General features: G+C 47.7%; 1 protein-coding gene across 3 annotated transcripts in view; it reads left to right on the top strand.

Moving 5' to 3' along the window:
* PRAG1 (PEAK1 related, kinase-activating pseudokinase 1) overlaps positions 1 to 10,572 on the top strand; it is a 46,329-nt gene extending 35,757 nt beyond the window's left edge. For all 3 annotated transcript variants that reach the window (XM_027962715.3, XM_027962716.3, XM_027962717.3), the window contains exons 5-6: positions 3,029 to 3,768; positions 9,239 to 10,572. In XM_027962715.3, coding sequence (XP_027818516.2) covers positions 3,029 to 3,768; positions 9,239 to 10,402 — 1,904 coding nt within the window. In that variant the 3' untranslated portion in view covers positions 10,403 to 10,572. The remainder of the gene's footprint in view (positions 1 to 3,028; positions 3,769 to 9,238) is intronic.
* The last annotated feature ends 6,723 nt before the right edge of the window (positions 10,573 to 17,295 follow it).

Genomic DNA, 17,295 nt, shown 5'->3' with positions numbered 1-17,295 from the left:
TATATATATATATAAATTTTTTTTTTTTTTTAAGATTCCTGCTATTCTTAAAGACTGAAAAGTTTTCCAGCCACAGCATAGGAGAGCTAGAGCTAGAGGGACAGAGGAAGCCAGATAACCATCAGTATAGAGGTATTTTCTTTTGGGGGCAGCTTTGAGACAGAATACACATGAGGAGCTGTTGAAAATGGAAACAGTGGCTGAAATTGTAGACTATTAGTTTTGGAAGGGGCCTTCGTGGGGATGCAGTCTGGTCAGCTTTAAATGAGGAAGCTCAGCTGAGTAAGATTGACAGCTGACATCTCTCTGTGCACCCTCAGATCAGGGTAGAGGCAGAAAGGGATGTGGTGAGAGCCGTACAAAGAAGGCAAGAAAAGCACACCAGATAAGGGGGTGGGTATAAGCATGAGGCTAAAAGAGGGGACTAGTCTACAAACTGACTTGTCACAGACCTCCCGGGCCAGTTGAACTGGGGATCAGGAGTCATAGGCAGGGTGTCCCTGTTGCTGGTTGTTGCTGTTCAGTTGCTCAGTCGTGTCCAACTCTTTGTGACCCCATGGGCTGACTGCAGCATGCCAGGCTCCCCTGTCCTTCACCATGTCCCAGAGTTTGCTCAAACTCATGTCCACTGAGTCGGTGATGCCATCCAACCATCTCATCCTCTGTCATCCCTTTCTCCTCCTGCCCTCAATCTTTCCCAGCATTGGGGTCTTTTCTAATGAGTTGGCTCTTCGCATCAGGTGGCCAAAGTATTAGAGTTTCAGCCTCAGCATCCGTCCTTCCAGCGAACATCAGGGCTGACTGACCGGAATTCTGATCACACGCCACTCCTCTCCCACCCTTATCTTCTGAGTGTCGATAATACATCTCTTTGCCTGAACCTGGTTCCCAGCTCCTGGGTTCAGTGAGCTGCGTGTACTAACTCTGTCCTTCTGGGGGCTTCGCACTGGGCTTGCTCTGCTGTCGCTCACGGATGCTGGTCAGAGAGGCTGGGGCACGGATATCAATGCCTGAGGACGTGGTCATCCACCTTGCTCTCTCTTGCCTATGGAGAAGCATCTTAAGTAAGGAAACCACCCCCGACCCCGCACCCTGCCCCATGTGGATATGAGAGGCTTGGTGCCGGCCACTTCTGTCCCACTTTGGCTGGAGAAAGCAGAGAGAGACTCAGGCATGAACAGCTATCGCATATGCACAAACAGCCCTACAAAGGCCTTGAGTGAAGTGACTCAAAACTAACAGTGGCCTTCCTGTGGGGGCTCTCTCCACGTGTCCCAGGCCTCTGTGTTTGTTGTGCGTCTTTCATTCTAGTCGTCCTGCTGAGAGGAGAGGAGTTCAGAGAGGTACGGCATGCCCTGCCCTTAGGAGGGGACATGCACAGTCACAGTGGTCCCCAACGTTTTTGGCACCAGGGCCTGATTTCCTGCAGGACAGTTCTCCCACAGACTGTGGGTGGTGGGGGGTGAGATGGTTTGGGGATGATTCAAGCAAATTACATTTATTGTGCACTTTATTATTATTACATCAGCTTCACCTCAGGTCATCAGCCATTAGATCCTGGAGGTTGGGGCCCCCTGAAAATGATGGGTGCACATCATAAGTGTCCATTTCCTTAAATCTGAGACCCCTGTTTCTTTCACATTTTAACCTTCAGGATAATAGCATGCATTTTACCACATATGGATATAGTTAATGGGTTTCTTTTAATCCCCCTAAAAGCTTTTATTAAAATAATGGCTACAACTTTGAATCAGTTCTTAGAATGAAATAAATGAGTATTATTTCAGTTGATACTTCCTTGTCTCCAATGTCAGTACCTTTTCTTAAACGTTTTTTTACCTGAACTCTTATTTCATTGTGAACTCTCCGTTTCATGCAGTGACACAAAGACTAAGTCCAGTCTTCGCTCTGCCTAGACTGGCCATCCATCTCACCTTCTGTGATGTTTCTGGATGTACCTGTGTGCTGTGGAGATCTGGGGCAGTGACGGAACTTTCCCAGAATCATATCAGTATCCATGTACACCACTCTGGGAACTCAGGGGCCTAGGAACCACTCGCTTTTCTGCTTCTTCTTCTATAAAATCACCTTCCTTTGCCCTCTGGGCTTCCCTGGTGACTCAGTGGTTAAAAAAAAAAAAATCTGCCCACAACGGAGGAGACTCGTGTTCAATCCCTGGGTTGGGAAGATCCCCAGAGAAGAAAATGGCAACCCACTCCAGCATTCTTGCATGGAAAATACCATGGACAGGGGAGCCTGGCGGGCTACAGTCCATGGGGTCGTAAGAGATGCACAGAGCTTAATGACTAAACCACCACCACCATTGTCTGCTTTCTAAAATGTCTGTGGGTCTGCCCTGTCCCCCAGGCTATCAGGGAGTTTGTCAAAACTCATAGAATTACACATTAAAAGGAGGCATTTTACTGCAGCTAAACACTACCCTCTATATACTGACTTTTTGAAAAAATCCAGCCAAGCCACACATGTTCAAGTTTGTTGTTGCTGTTGCAACATTGTTTGCCACATATTGGAAGCAACCTAAGTAGCCATCCAGCAAATTATGATACTTGCATAAAATGATATAATATGGGGCACCTGTTAAAAGGAATGAAATACACCTGGACATCATCCGATGTGGACTATCTCCAATCCATAGTGGCAAATGAAGAAGAGGAATATTGGGATCAGTGGGCACTGTTTGCTCTCCTCTGTGTAAACGTGTGTGTGTTGCGTGTGTGTTTGTTTTGGTTGTTTGGCGGATCTCCAGAAGGATGCGTGAGAAATTGCCAGCAGTGGTTTCCTTTAGATTAGAGGGACTGGATGCTGAGGGACCAGATAGGAAGAAGACTCATTGGCATTGTATACCTTTTTTGCACCTTTAATTTGTTCATATGCATATGTCGTCTTTTCAAGAAATAGATAAAAGCAATATAAATTACTATGATGGGAAAAAAAAAAAAAGCCCACAGGATCCTGGAACTGAGCAGCATGGATTTCTAGCCTGAGAATTTCTGTTTCTCTCTCTCAGGTCCATCATCTGAGCCAGCTCACTCGCCCACCAACAGCAGGAAGAAGCTCTTTGCCCCCGTCCCCTTCCCTTCGGGCTCCACCGAGGATGTGTCCCCCGGCGATCCCCTGCAGCCCCCGCCTCTTCCCCAGAAGAAGCTCGTGAGTCGGGCGGCCTCTTCCCCCGATGGCTTCTTCTGGCCCCAGGGCTCCCCCAAGCCCAGAACAGCAAGTCCCAAGCTGAACCTCAGCCACTCAGAGACTAACGTCTGTGCCCATGAGGACTCCCACTTCAGCTACGCCTCAGGCCCCGGCGGCCGCCACCAGCACGTCTTCTCCGCTTCCGAGCCGCTGGAGAAAACTTCCAAAGGCAGTGGCCACCGGGGCCCCACGCCAGGGCTAGGGGGCAGCAAAGGCCTGCAGGGCAAAGGGGTCTCCTCCGCGTCGTCCTCCCAGCTGAGCGTATCCAGCCAGGCCTCGGCGGGCAGCACCCAGCTGCAGCTCCACAGCCTCCTGAACAGCATCAGCAGCAAGGAGGGCACCTACGCCAAGCTGGGGGGCCTGTATGCCCAGTCCCTGGTCCGCCTCGTGGCCAGGTGCGAGGACCTCTTCATGGGCGGCCAGAAGAAGGAGCTGCACTTCAGCGAGAATAACTGGTCCCTGTTCAAGCTGACCTGTAACAAGCCCTGCTGTGACTCGGGGGATGCCATTTACTATTGCGCCACCTGCTCCGAGGACCCCGGCAGCACCTACGCCGTGAAGGTAGGTCTCACCCCCACCTCCCGCTCCCCCGCCATGTGGCTGGTGATCCTGACTGGCAGCCCTGTGGCTTGAGAATTCCTGTCCCCTCGGCCACCTCCCAGAGGAGGGTCGTTTCCTGGAAATGCTCGGTGAGTTCACTTTGCCTGGCCCAGGACATGGTGCAGTGTGATTTGTATGCACGTGTTCAGTGGAGGAAAGAGTGAGCTGAATGTGGTCAGCCTGGTCATCACTGGCAGCCCAGAGCCCGGGATCTGTACCTATCCAATGAAGGGATGTAAATTTGAGCTCCTTGAAAGTCAAGGGGGTAGAGGTGCCTTCAGGAAGTTCTTTGCTTCTGCTGACCCAGTGGACCTGAGAAAATGATCTTTGAATCATCTCTCTGCTTCCACCCTGAACATTTTCTTGTGTTCAGGTGCATCAGTTACTGTCCCCTGCCTCCTGGGGCTGGACCTGGGGGCTCCTTCACTGTCAAGAGACAGCTGACCTCTCCATTTTGAGGAGGAACAAGCCTGGTGGGACAGGCTTTTAATCCTTCTTGCCCATGGGGCAGAAAGTGATGTGGACGAAGGGGTCACTTAGCACAAGGTCTAGTTCAAGTTCAAACCCCTTGAACTTCTGGATCAAGGGGTTTGGTTTTTTAGATTCATGATTGTGATATGCAGCTTGGATTCTAAGACCTCCTGTAATAATGTAGAGTTAGCCAATTCTGAAGAACAGTACAGAAAATTCGCATTCCCAGAGAAGATTAGAAGGCAGTGTTGTTCATTTCATCTGAAATCTAAACCATAAGGAGGGACTTCCCTGACAGTCCAGTGGTTAAGGCGTCGCCTTCCAATGCTGGGGGTGCTGGTTTGATCCCTGGTCAGGAAGCTGAGGTCCCACGTGCCTCCCAACCAAAAAACCCAAAACAGAAGCAATATTGAAACCAAGTCAGTAAAAACTTTAAAAATGGTCCATATCAAAAAATAATAATAATAAGGAAACCAGCAGATAGACCTTGGGCCTGTTAAGAAAGAGAGTCCCAGTGTTCTCTGTGATTCTGCTGGAGCCTTGGTAGATCAGGGTATATCTCTGTAGCGTGTGAAAAGAAAATTTCTTTTTAAAATTTTAACTTTTTCTTTTAATATTGGAGCTCAATATTTTATGAAAAGGAAATTTGAAAAAGAATTTCAAGTATTCAGAGTCTAGGGAACAGCAGCATCGATTTGGAGATGTGCCTGGCCTGGTGATGGGGTGGAGGCGGGGTGCAGAGCATACTCCTGCACGTGCTGCCGTTCCACTTCATTAGTGCTGGTTCTGGATGAAATAGTCATCTGAATCCTCTGGGTCCCCAGGAGGGGAGCAGGCTCCTTCCCGAGCCACCTGTCTACGGCCGAGCTCATCCATATCTGGGATGCAGGAGCTTCGGTTGCAGGCTTGCACCTGCTCGGGCTCGTGTTGGTTCCTCTGTTTGCGGGCTTTGCCTCCTGTGGCAGTGAGAGAGTGAAGCCAGCTTGTGTAGCCCTGCTCCACGAATACAGGGTAGGAGAAAAAGCCTTTGTTACGTGTGCTGTCGAAGCTGGTTTCATGGCCTCAGTCAGCCAGAACTCCAGTAATTAGGGACCTGGGTTAAGTTGGCTGGGCCTTTTTTATTTCGCAGACATGACTTAGCCCAGATTTTCAACCACGAAGCAGGCCAAGGCACCAAAGTTTAAAGCGAGACTTGGCTCAATGAAACCTTTGAAATTGGAGCTGAACCAGTCTGTGTGAAGGTCTTGAGCCAAAACCTGAGCACAGACCCCTGAAAGTGATCTTGTGGGATGGTGAGGGGAGGTGGGGGTGGAAGAGAAGCCTTTCACCCACCTCCTCTACCTTCACTCCTAATTTGACTCTGTAGAATGATCTTGAGGGGCCCTGCCCAGGGCTGCCCCACTGGTTAACATGCACCCCGTCTTTTGTTCGAGGCAGTGAGGTCTTGCCAGAAGACCAGCTCAGTGATTTTGAATCCCATCCAGGCCAGTTGTCATTGACTCTGCTCCTTCATTTACATCTCTGTGCAAACTGCCTGGACTCCCAAGGAGAGTTTTTGCTGGGCTCAAGCCTTTGATACCCTGGAGAAAAGGATCCTTGGAAACGCATCCCAGGCCCGCAGCTGCGCCCTCTGGGTTTGTACAATTACCTGCCAGCCACCTCTGGATTGCCTGGCTCCACCACCAGGTTACCATCAGACCCACAAGAGCAGTCACCATAGCAACCTTTCCCAGTGAATGCTCACCTGGGCTAGGCTTTGTGTTGAAAGCTGCGTCTGTGTTGTGTCTTTTAATGCTCCCAGTGGCCCTGTGAGGAGGGACACTGCCCTTGAGATACAGAGAAGAAACAGACTTTGAGATAAATACAGTCAATTCTCAATATTTGGGGATTTCATATTTGTGAATTTGGTGCTGAAATTTTTTTGTAACCCGGGGTGCTTTAGTGGTCATTCCTGGCCATGTGCAGAGTTAGGGAGATCTGAGTTATTCAACACAGAAATCCCTAGCTGAGGTGCTACACAGGGACTCTCCACCTTCTTTCTCAGCTCTCATACTATAAACAAGTGCCTCATATTCACACTTTTTTTTTTTTTAAGGGTGATTTCACCCTTTAAAATGGCCATGTCAAGCAATGAAGTCCTGTCTCATGATCCTAAGGTCAGGAAGACTGTGATGCAGTTTTGAGAGGGTGTTAGATCAGCTTCTTTTCAGGCATGAGCTACACTGCTGTCAGCCATGAGTCACTGTTAGCACAGTTGAAATACTCAACAATATCTATGGATAAGGAGTCTTTAAACAGAAACACATATACAGCAGGGTTATACATTGGCCAGTTGATGAACCTCTTGTGACCAGAGATTTGTAAGAACTTCACGTTGCATTTCCCTAGGAGCAGTGGCTCAGCATTCATGTAGTTTGTGAGTACTTAATAGAACATAACGACCAACCGAAAAGAATAAGAATCAAGGGTAACTTGCCAATGTTTGCAGAGTTCATATTTAAACTAAGGTCCTTTTCACCCTAAAGCTCATACTCTTCACCTCCAGAACACTTCTCAGCTGTACAATCTTGGGCAAAATACCTTAACTTTTTAAAGTTTCAGCTTTCTGCTCTGTAGTAACATCTATCTCATTGAGTTGTTCAATGAGATTTGAAGAGACACTATAGGAAATATGCTTTATAGACACCATGTGAAAGTTTTCTGGGTATGTTGTAGTTGAGAAGCTCTCACTTGTATCCATGGATGGATGGCCCTGCAAACAGGTCCATACACAGTGGTTGTTGGTATTTATACACTAGACTGTTTTTTGAGGACCACCCAAGCCGACGATGTTGCAGAAAACTGCCATTTAAAAATGGAATATAGCTGGCTGGGCTCAGATAAGAAAGAACCTATAGCAGTGCCTTTTCGACATGTATCCTGAAATCACTTTTGTTAATGGAAGAGGAAACACTGTCTGGGATAAAATGAGCTTCCCTTTTATTTCTATTCTACTTTTCTAATACAAGAGATCACTAAATTAATGTGTTCCCTCCCCCTGACCCCCCAACCCTCCGATTATCTTTTTAAAAGTTTTCTTAGTAGCTGAACTCCTTTATGCCAGGTTTCATGCTGAGGTTTGTAGAGCTGCAATATAAATAAATCTCTTTGAAAAGGCGCTTGCAACAGAACTTCTAAAAACGTCACCTCTAAGCATTGTGGCACTCCATAAACACTGCCGTGACCATTCAGATGTAGCCATGCAGCAGCCGAAGGGTTGTTTTGAGATTGTTTGCTGGGTGATATTTTGTAGATGGGGCAGATGCCTTTCTTCTCAGGATTACATACTGATCCTTACCCTTCTACAAAGCACAGCTGGGGCTGCACCATCTCCTTTGCAGAGGAGTGCCCACAGACCATGTGCAGTCTCTTTCAGTATAATTAATTAGAGGGGATCAGGCCTGATGGGAGGCCATTGTGTGTGACTCAAGACTCTCAGTTGTGCGGCCACCAGATGAAGATTCCTGTTGCTCAGGATCCTTAGGTGGCTGACGCTGTCATTAGTACAAAAAGATGTAGAAGAAGAGGGAAAGGCACAGCGTAGGAACTCCCCAGAGAACCTGAGATCCTCCACTTGTTTGTTTCCATCTTCAGTTCAGAGGGTGCCTTTGGGCCCTTGGGCTTCCCTATTCCCTGGAGAGCTTTCTGTTTTCTTTCAGCTGCTATGACTCACCCTTGGAGGAGTGGCTTGCACTTAGCAGCTCCACTAAAATCAGCCCCATGGATTGTGCCAATTGGTAGGCATGGCATATTAACCTGGATCTAGAAACCAGGGAAGCCTAAGAGAATTTGACCAAGTCCTAGAGGTGTAGGGCCTGCATCTCTGCCCCTGAGATTCCCCAAAAAGGGAACATCCCAGCGATCAAACATATCTGCTATCAGGTAGCTGCCAAGTCAGGTGCAGGGGCTAGGGAGTGAGGCTGGTTGCCTGAGGAAGCTCTTATCTGGCTTCCTGAGAATTTGTCCAGTCCACGTTGTGGGCAGAGAGATGTCTTCCTATCAAGGGAACTCATTCTGGCTGGATTGTATGATCATTTTAGGTTTAACTTTTTAAGAAATTGACCATCTGTATTCCAAAGGGGTGGTACCATTTTACATCCTACTAGCTGTATCTGTGGAGAAGGAAATGGCAACCCACTCCAGTGTTCTTGCCTGGGGAATCCCAGGGATGGCAGAGCCTCGTGGGCTGCTGTCTATTGGGTCGCACAGAGTTGGACATGACTGAAGCGACTTAGCAGCAGCTGTATCTGAGACTTCCCATTTCTGTACATCCTCATAGACGCTTGGTATTACCATTTTATTACAGCCATTCTGGTGGGCATCACCTGGGCTCTCATTGTGTTTTTGACTTGCCTTTCCCTTATGACTCATGATGTTGAATATCTTTTCATGTGCTTATGGCCATTTACATAGTTCTTGGGTGAAATGCTTGTGAATATCTTTTGCTGACTTTTTGATTGGATAATTTATCATACGACAGCTTTGCAAGAATTCTGGGTACATTCTGGATGGATAGGTGTTTTGCAAATATTTCCTCCCACTCTAATACTTGTCTTCCCAATTTTCTTAATACTTTTTGAACTACACAACTTTTAAGATTTGATAAGGTCAGGTTTGTCCACCTTTTTCTCTTTTGGACCATGGTTCTGGTGTGGTCGCTGAGAAATCTTGGCTTAGCTTAAGGCCTCAAAGATTCTGCCCTGTGTATTCTTCAAAAGTGTGTATGTTTTGGCTCTCACACCTAAGCCTCCCCATTGTGACCTAGGTCTCTGTGACCCATTTTGAGTTAAATGGTGTGTGCGCAGTGGGCAGTGGGGGTGTAAGTTCACCATTTGCGTGTGGATGTCTAAATGTCCCAGCGCTATTTACCTAACAGAATGAAGGCTCTGGCTTTTGACCTCACTTCTGCTCTCCCCCACAGATCTGCAAGACCCCCGAGCCCAAAGCAGCCTCCTACTGCAGCCCTTCAGTGCCCGTGCACTTCAATATCCAGCAGGACTGTGGCCACTTTGTGGCCTCCGTGCCCTCCAGCATGCTCACCTCTCCCGACGCACACAAGGACCCTCTGTCTGCCCTGCCCTCACATCCCCCCGCCCAGGAGCAGGACTGCGTGGTGGTCATCACTCGGGAGGTGCCCCACCAAACCGCCTCGGACTTTGTGCGGGACTTGGCCACCAGCCACCAGTCTGAGCCCGAGGTCTACGAACGGAGGGTGTGCTTCCTGCTCCTGCAGCTCTGCAACGGGCTGGAGCACCTGAAGGAGCATGGGATCATCCACCGAGACCTGTGCCTGGAGAACCTGCTCCTGGTGCACTGCGCCCCCCAGGCCTCCCCCGAGCCCTCCCCCGCTGCCTCCATTCCTCCCACCACCACATCCCCCGCCCCCACGGCCACCCCGTCCTCTGGCCCCTCGGCCACTGTCCCTTCCAGCGTCACCCCCACCCCTCCAGCCGCCCCCGCCCTTCAAGGAGGGTCCAGTGAGAAACACTTGCCCCGGCTTATCATCAGCAATTTCTTAAAGGCCAAGCAGAAGCCGGGTGGCACCACCAACCTGCAGCAGAAGAAGAGCCAGGCACGCCTGGCTCCTGAGATCGTGTCTGCCTCTCAGTACCGCAAGTTCGACGAATTCCAAACGGGCATCCTCATCTATGAGCTGCTCCACCAGCCCAACCCGTTCGAGGTGCGGGCACAGCTCCGGGAGCAGGACTACCGGCAGGAGGACTTGCCCCCGCTGCCCACGCTGTCCCTCTACTCGCCGGGCCTGCAGCGGCTCGCCCACCTGCTGCTGGAGGCCGACCCCATCAAGCGCATCCGCATCGGCGAGGCCAAGCGCGTGCTGCAGTGCCTGCTGTGGGGGCCCCGGCGCGAGCTGGTGGAGCCACCGGGCACCTCGGAGGAGGCGCTGTGCGCCACGCTCCATAACTGGATCGACATGAAGCGAGCCCTGATGATGATGAAGTTCGCCGAGAAGGCGGTGGACCGCCGGCGCGGGGTGGAGCTGGAGGACTGGCTCTGCTGCCAGTATCTGGCGTCGGCCGAGCCTGCAGCCCTCTTACAATCGCTGAAGCTCCTACAGCTTCTGTGAGGCAGCTCCCGGCCCCCTCCTCTGGGCTGGACCCCCATCCTACCCCTTTCCCCGTGCCCTGCCTTGCCTTGGAAACATCCATGTCTCTTGGGAAATGGTACAAATGACTGTCATACTTGGATGTAATATATATATATATAAGATATAAATATGAAAGACTGTGGATGTCATTCCCCACCGTGGTCTAGCCTCCTTTTCTCCTGTAGTCTTGCAGTTTCCTCTGCAATTATGTACATTTCTAGCTTCTTACAAGGTCGTGAGGATAGTGCCGCCCACAGAATGAAGCCTGGACTCTGGTCTCACTACCCCATTAAGGGGTCTCTTTACCTTCTTGTCAAGTGGCTATTTAAAACCAAAAAGAACCCTCCATTTTAAATTAAAATTGCTGGTCGAGTCATGAGCAAAGCTCTTTTATCCCCAAGTGCGTTAATACCTTTGGTAGGTAAAATCGTTTTAAGCCCTTGAAACAGTGGCTTCAAGACCACTTGAACTGTCCCTGTTCTTCCACTTCTCATCAGAAGGAACATCAGGCCACAAGAGCCCAGGCATGTGGGGACCAGTTCATCTTCCCTGCTTCTCTCTCCAACTAACAGCCTCTTAGGAAGAAGCCAGACACAGCTGGTGTGACCCAGAGTTTCAGAATTTAATCCCACTGCTCAAAATCCATTTCCAGTTTGCTAAAGCTGGTTATCATTTGCATCAGAAGCCTGGCTGAAAGCGGAAGCCACCCCAGATGGTTCAAATGACAAGAACTTAGCAGGGGACCACTTAGAGAGTTTCAGGCTGGATTAAGAGAAAAACAACGGATGGTGAGACAAAAAGCAAGGGCTGGAATGGGGAGGGTTCACTCAATCTGTTCCCCACCTGTCATCCCCAGGCCAAGACCAGTGAGACGCCAGAGAGCAAGGGGGCCTGGGTGATACAGCCGGCAAGACTGACTTCCCTGGCAGGGTTGGGAAGAAAGAGTGGAGTGCCCGGTGTGAAACAGCCCGCTGTTAATGCTGTCCTAGATAAGGGCGGTGCAAGAACTCAGTGTTTCCACTTTCAGACCACTCAACCACCTGCTGTTCAAAGCTCCTTTGGGTTTCCATTTTTTAAAACTCATTCAGTTGACACGTTTATTGGCACCTACTAGAGTCAGCATTTGTTACCATGCCTTTAAAAAGTGCTTCAAAGAAAATTCAGAAGCACCAGATCTTTCTTCCTCAAAACTAGACACAGAAAAAAATCAATAAACACCCATTTGAAGGGAAATAGCCCAAGAGCCTTGTATTGCTACCTAAAGGGTTATCTTTGAAGTTGTGAACGAATTTCTCAAACCTTGTTAATAACAATGGACAAGTTTAAAATAAATTTGAAGATCTTAATGGATGTCCTAGGAATCTAGGAAAGTGGCCAGCAACCAGGATGGCAAAATCTCCCAGGTCCCCTTCTGCATATTTTAAAAATAATTTTATTGATTTATTATTGGCTGTGCTGGGTCTTCATTGCCACGAGGGCATTTCTCTAGTTGTGATGAGTAGGGGCTATACTCAAGTTGCAGTGTGTGGGCGTTTCATTGCGGTGACTTCTCTTGTTGCAGAGCTTGGGCTCTAGGGCGCACCGGCTCAGTAGTGGTGGCTTCCGGGCTCTAGGGCGCACGGGCTCAATTGCTCCATGGCATGTGGGACCATCCCAGACCAGGGATCGAACCCCTGCCTCTTACATTGGCTGGAGGATTCTTCACCACTGAGCCACTGGCAAGTGCTCCTTCTGCGTATTAATTTCACTCTTTTTGCAGCCATTCCAGCCTGGGACTCCAGGTAAACACACCCACACTTCCAGGCATCTAAAGTGAACCCTGGAGCTTCAAGGCACCTATGTCATTTCAGTGGTTGCTTGAGCATTGAGGGAAAAACCAGCTAAAACCAGCTTCCAGCTACGTTTGTACAAAGAGTTTTGAACATGGAAATCATAATTCTCCGTAGGACCCATCTGTTTCAGAGGGTATTATTTTGTCAGTTGTTTCTTCCTGGGAATTTTCCAGGCAAACCCTCCACCCTCAGTTTGCTGTCTTTGCTTTCTTGTTCTTTCTCACATCAAATAAATAAACAATGGAGAGGGAGGAAGCAAATATTCTGCCAGGGGGAATGCAGCGCTATTTGGAAATAACTGTCACAAGAGGCACATTTTAAACCTCTGAATTAATTGCACCTTTTTTATATGCCACCCACTTCAGGGGAGGAAAAAACAACAACAACACTGAGATGGTAGAAAAGATTTTCAGAACTAAAATGAACCCCAAAGTAAAGGTGGAAATAGAAGGAACTATAGCAGTAAATTCTAATTAAGAAGAATGGTAGTGATCAAACATAAGACTTACTTCTGAGCTTAGGTCCACCAACCTAAGAAAAGTGGAGAACAGCCGGGTGTTCTCTACTTTTGGGTAATTCTTTGGGTAATTTCAGGAGACAGTTCATCAGCAGGAACAAACCTTTTCCTGATGCTTGATTTTGAAGGGATTTTGTCAAGGATTTCCTTGTTCAAAGGCATTAAATAATGTTCCCAACAGCACACACACACACAAATTAAAAAGACATATTTTTTTAGATAGGACTGTTCCTTATATCCACCATTGGTGAAATCCACAGATGAACATTCAGGCCTAGTTTCATTGAGATGATTCTGCAGGGCCCTTGCCACTCACTCAACTCCACGAATCAGCCTTTTCCATGAACGACAAATCATACAGCTACAAATATTAGGTTTGGCAAACAGCTTCAGGCACACAGAATTCCAAATATAGCTTTTTTCTGTTACCCCAACATATACCTGGGATGCATTTACCCAGAAACGTCAAGCACCAAATAAATTTGAATCCAGAAACAAAAAGTTTCTTCCACAGGGGACCTATGTTCAGAAAAGAGGCAGCAACCTTTGTATAATGACAGTCTTGGAACATCTGGCTATCTAATATATTGTCCTGTTATCTGTGAGTTCATCTCCTCTCCTTTCTTCTCAGCTTTAGACCCAACTACTAGTATTTAAACCTCTAGGTTCTTTTCCCTCCAACTCTGAATCAAGTCGCCCACATAGCCTCTCCACATTATACGTTGGGTTGTTAATGGGCCTTTCCCTTTCCCATGCCCAGATGTAGAATCGTTTTCTTCTCCTAAATTCTTTTCTGCAGGTGTTACAAGGCAGGTGTCTAAATTATTGTATCCTTGCCGGAAGCAAGATAAGTACTTCAGGGAGGATTTGTTTATGGTAGCACATGGCTCAGCTCTAAAAAGATGGGGCTCTGGGGAGCTGTAGTTACCACTCTGTGTGAGGCATCCTGGTTTCTAAAGGCTTGGGGCTGGAGAAAGCCCTCTTGTGAGGCATACGTGTACACAGAACAATGACGAAGATTTTGAAGAAGACACACATTCCTTTAATGACTTCTCTGAAATATATTCTTTTAATATACCGCCAGTCAAGGCAGCAGCCCTTTCCCACTCTGATGAGTGTCTATAAGTCTTTGAAGATCTAAGAGTAAGCTTATTAAGTCCCATTAAAGAAATAGATTTATAATGTAAAATCTGCTTGGCATGTTTAATAGAGGGTGAGGTAAATGGAATTGATTTATTAGAAACCAAAATTTAAACCAATTGCTGTCATTGCTAAAAATAAAAGGCAAGAACAAAACATCTGGGGCAAGTTCTATGGGATGAAAGTCTTGACAAATTACTCTTTCTTCCTCTTTTCCAATGCTAATTAACACAGTTAACAACACTCCAGGAGACCTACTCCAGGTCAGAGATGCCTTTGGAGGACCTATGCCCTGGAAAGGAGGTCATGTTCAGGTAAAGCATCCAGATTAACCCAAACACAGTATCACTGATTGAGGAGGATCTGGGGTCATGGTCAGTTTGGAAACTTGTTCTATCCTGGGTACTCAGTCTTCTTTTCTGGAGTCAGGGAAGCAAAGTCAAGTTTACTTGGGATCTTTCTGCATGTCAGCAAGACAACTTTGTACAGAACTATCCCAGTGGGATTTGAACATGTACACTTTTCACATATCCTAAAGGCGGGATTCAAATCTTTCCAGACCCTTTACCAGAAATGATTACAGCTATTTCCTACAAAAATGCTGTCCTGAACGCCGGATGTGATTAGATGACCAAAATGTTTATGTACAGTATTAGGACCTAAAGGTCATCCTTCAGGCTCCCGCCTTAGAACCTTATCAGAGATAATCAGGCATGGAGACAGGTTAAGGGAGCTGGGCATGGGAACTGAACTCTTCTAAGGGTGGAAGAGAAGGCAGGAAATGAGAAGGCAAGATTCAGAGACAAACCATCTGTTTTCCCACTTGCCTGGATCCAGCCCCGAGGACTTCCCACAACCCTCCAAAAGATATTCTTGTGTCATAGTCCAATAGGGCTGCTAACAAAATACCATAAACTGAGTGGGTTATGACAACAGAAATTTGTTTCTCACAGTTACAGAAGCTGGTGAGTCCAAGATCGTGGTGCTGGCAGATTCATTTCTGATGAGAGCACACTCCCTCCCTAGTTCACAGATGGCCATATTTTCATTGTATCCTCACATGGCAGAAAGGGCAAGGGAGCTCTCTGGGGTCTCTTTTAAGAACGGGTCTCTAGTCCCGTTCATGAGGGCCCCAACCTCATGACTTTAGCATCTCCCAAACACCCCACCTAATATTACCATCACATTGGGGATCGCGTTTCAGTTTTGGATTTAGGGGAGGGGGCAGTGGGAGGTACACAAACATTCAGTCTAAGGCATCACTTGTCAGACCTTTGCTGGAGTCATGCAGTCACTCCTGTGTTCTCAAAGAGCTCCAGCTATGCAGAAGCTGCAGAACTTCAGGTTGTGTAGGTTTCAACTTCCGAGTTTATAGCAAATTCCTTTTAAAAAAAATCTGAAAGACTAAGAATTGTGCCCTTTATGTATGACCTTTCTTTATTGACTATTCCCATCACTAGTATGATTTTTCAGCTTTCCTAGGGGGCTTCCCTGATGGCTTAGACGGTGAAGAATCCACCTGCAAAGCAGGAGACCTGGGTTCAATCCCTGGGTCGGGAAGATCCTCTGGAGGAGGACATGGCAACCCACTCCAGCATTCTTGCCTGGAGAATCCCCATGGACAGAGGAGCTTGGTGGGCTACAAGTCCATGGGGTCACAAAGAATCTGACACAACTGGACGACTAAGCACAAAGGAGTAGCTGAGCTTGCCTTCTCCTCTACCCCTCAGTCTTCCTGGTTTTATTTATTTGGGGAATGTAAAACATAACATGGCACTAAAAGCCCAAACTATTCAAAAAGAGATACTCAGAGAAGTGTCACCACCGCCCCCCTCCCCAGCCCCTGTCACCATCTCTCCAACCTTTCTAACCTGCTCCCACCCATCTGTTGCAGTCCCCAAACTCGATGATTTCTTCTTTATCCTTCCTGTGTGCCACGAACATGGATGCACAGAGGCAAATATATTTCTTTTGTCTCATTCATAAGTTAGTAGACTGGCGATATAAGAGTACTTCACTCTTCTCTCTTAGCAGTGTGTTTACAGAAGCTTTCTTTGTTTTATGAAAATGTTTGAAGTTTTACTAATCATGATATGTACAGACACATATTCAGCAGATGTTTATATCTTCACAGTGTAGGTAATACTTGTGTTCCCAGACTGATAGAAACTTCTTAGGGTCTTTCAAGGATTCCCGGTTCTCGGCTTCATTGGTGTTGTTGTTTAGTCACTAAGTCCTGTCTGACTCTCTTGTAACCTTATGGATGGTAGCTCACCAGGCTCCTCTGTCCATGGGATTTCCCAGGCAAGAATACTAGACTGGTTTGCTATTTCCTTCTCCAGGGGATCTTCCACCTCAGGGACTGAACTCACATCTCCTGCTTGGCAAGCACATTCTTTACCCTTGAGCCACCGGGAAGCCCCCCAGAAGCTTTCTTAAAGTGGGGAGGCAACTTGATCTCTCACTTGATTATTCAGAGAATTGACAGGGTTTCATCACCTTCTACCCTGGTATTTAAAAGCATCATTTGCACAGCTAGAAGGGTGTTCATCCCCCAAGGTTTTAATGATCTCTTAGGACTATAGCTCCTCAGTTCAACCGATTTCATTTCCATGGCGAGATATGAACTGTTTTTAGTCCCAGATAGAAATCCTGAGGTTTGCCCCAAACCACCGGCAGTCAGCAGACCCCTAAGTTTAATGATGATTTTTTTTATTCTTCACCCTCACTCCTCTGTGGAGTGGTACTGCTGGTTCTTGCACTTAGAACCCAACACTTGTTTGATAAGCTCTGCCTTGAGCCCTTACCTGACTATAGCCAGGTCTCAGAGGAGAATGCTCCAGGGATAATCTTCCAGAAAGAGTGTTCAAGGAGAGAAAAGATGGTGCTGCTCTGTGGCTTGGCCTTTCCATGGCTTTTCCCTGACAGTAGACAGTGCCATGTAAGCAACAAGAACTCCACTCGTGGAAATTGTTAGTAGAACTTAGAGTTAACACTTCAACAAAAGGAGCCTGATACTATTGGTCTTGACTGAGTTCAGCATGAATCGTTTCAAGTACCTGATTGAATATGGACAGAATGAAGGGTTTTGCTGGCTGTTCCGTCCAGTCAAACAGCTCCACTTGGAGACAAGAAATGGGAGAGAGAAGCTGGGGGTGGGGAGCTGTGTTTCCAGTGCACAAGACACACAAGGGCACAGAGCAGAGAGCACCTTCTCAACCAGTGCCAATCATACCCTGGCAACTGGAGCTGGCAGCCTCCCCTCAGCTATGAATCACGTGTTTGTTTGCAGCCCTCATCCTGCAGAAGGCCCTGAGCCAGCTGTGGGCCCTGCCTAATCCCTAATCGCTGGGCAGCGCCCCCTCTTTTCAACTCTGAAAAGG

The sequence above is a fragment of the Ovis aries genome, chromosome 26 (assembly GCF_016772045.2).
Source record: "Ovis aries strain OAR_USU_Benz2616 breed Rambouillet chromosome 26, ARS-UI_Ramb_v3.0, whole genome shotgun sequence".
Lineage (NCBI taxonomy): Eukaryota > Metazoa > Chordata > Mammalia > Artiodactyla > Bovidae > Ovis > Ovis aries.
The sequence above is the reverse complement of the archived record's forward strand: the minus strand, read 5'-3'. Positions and strand labels throughout refer to the sequence as shown.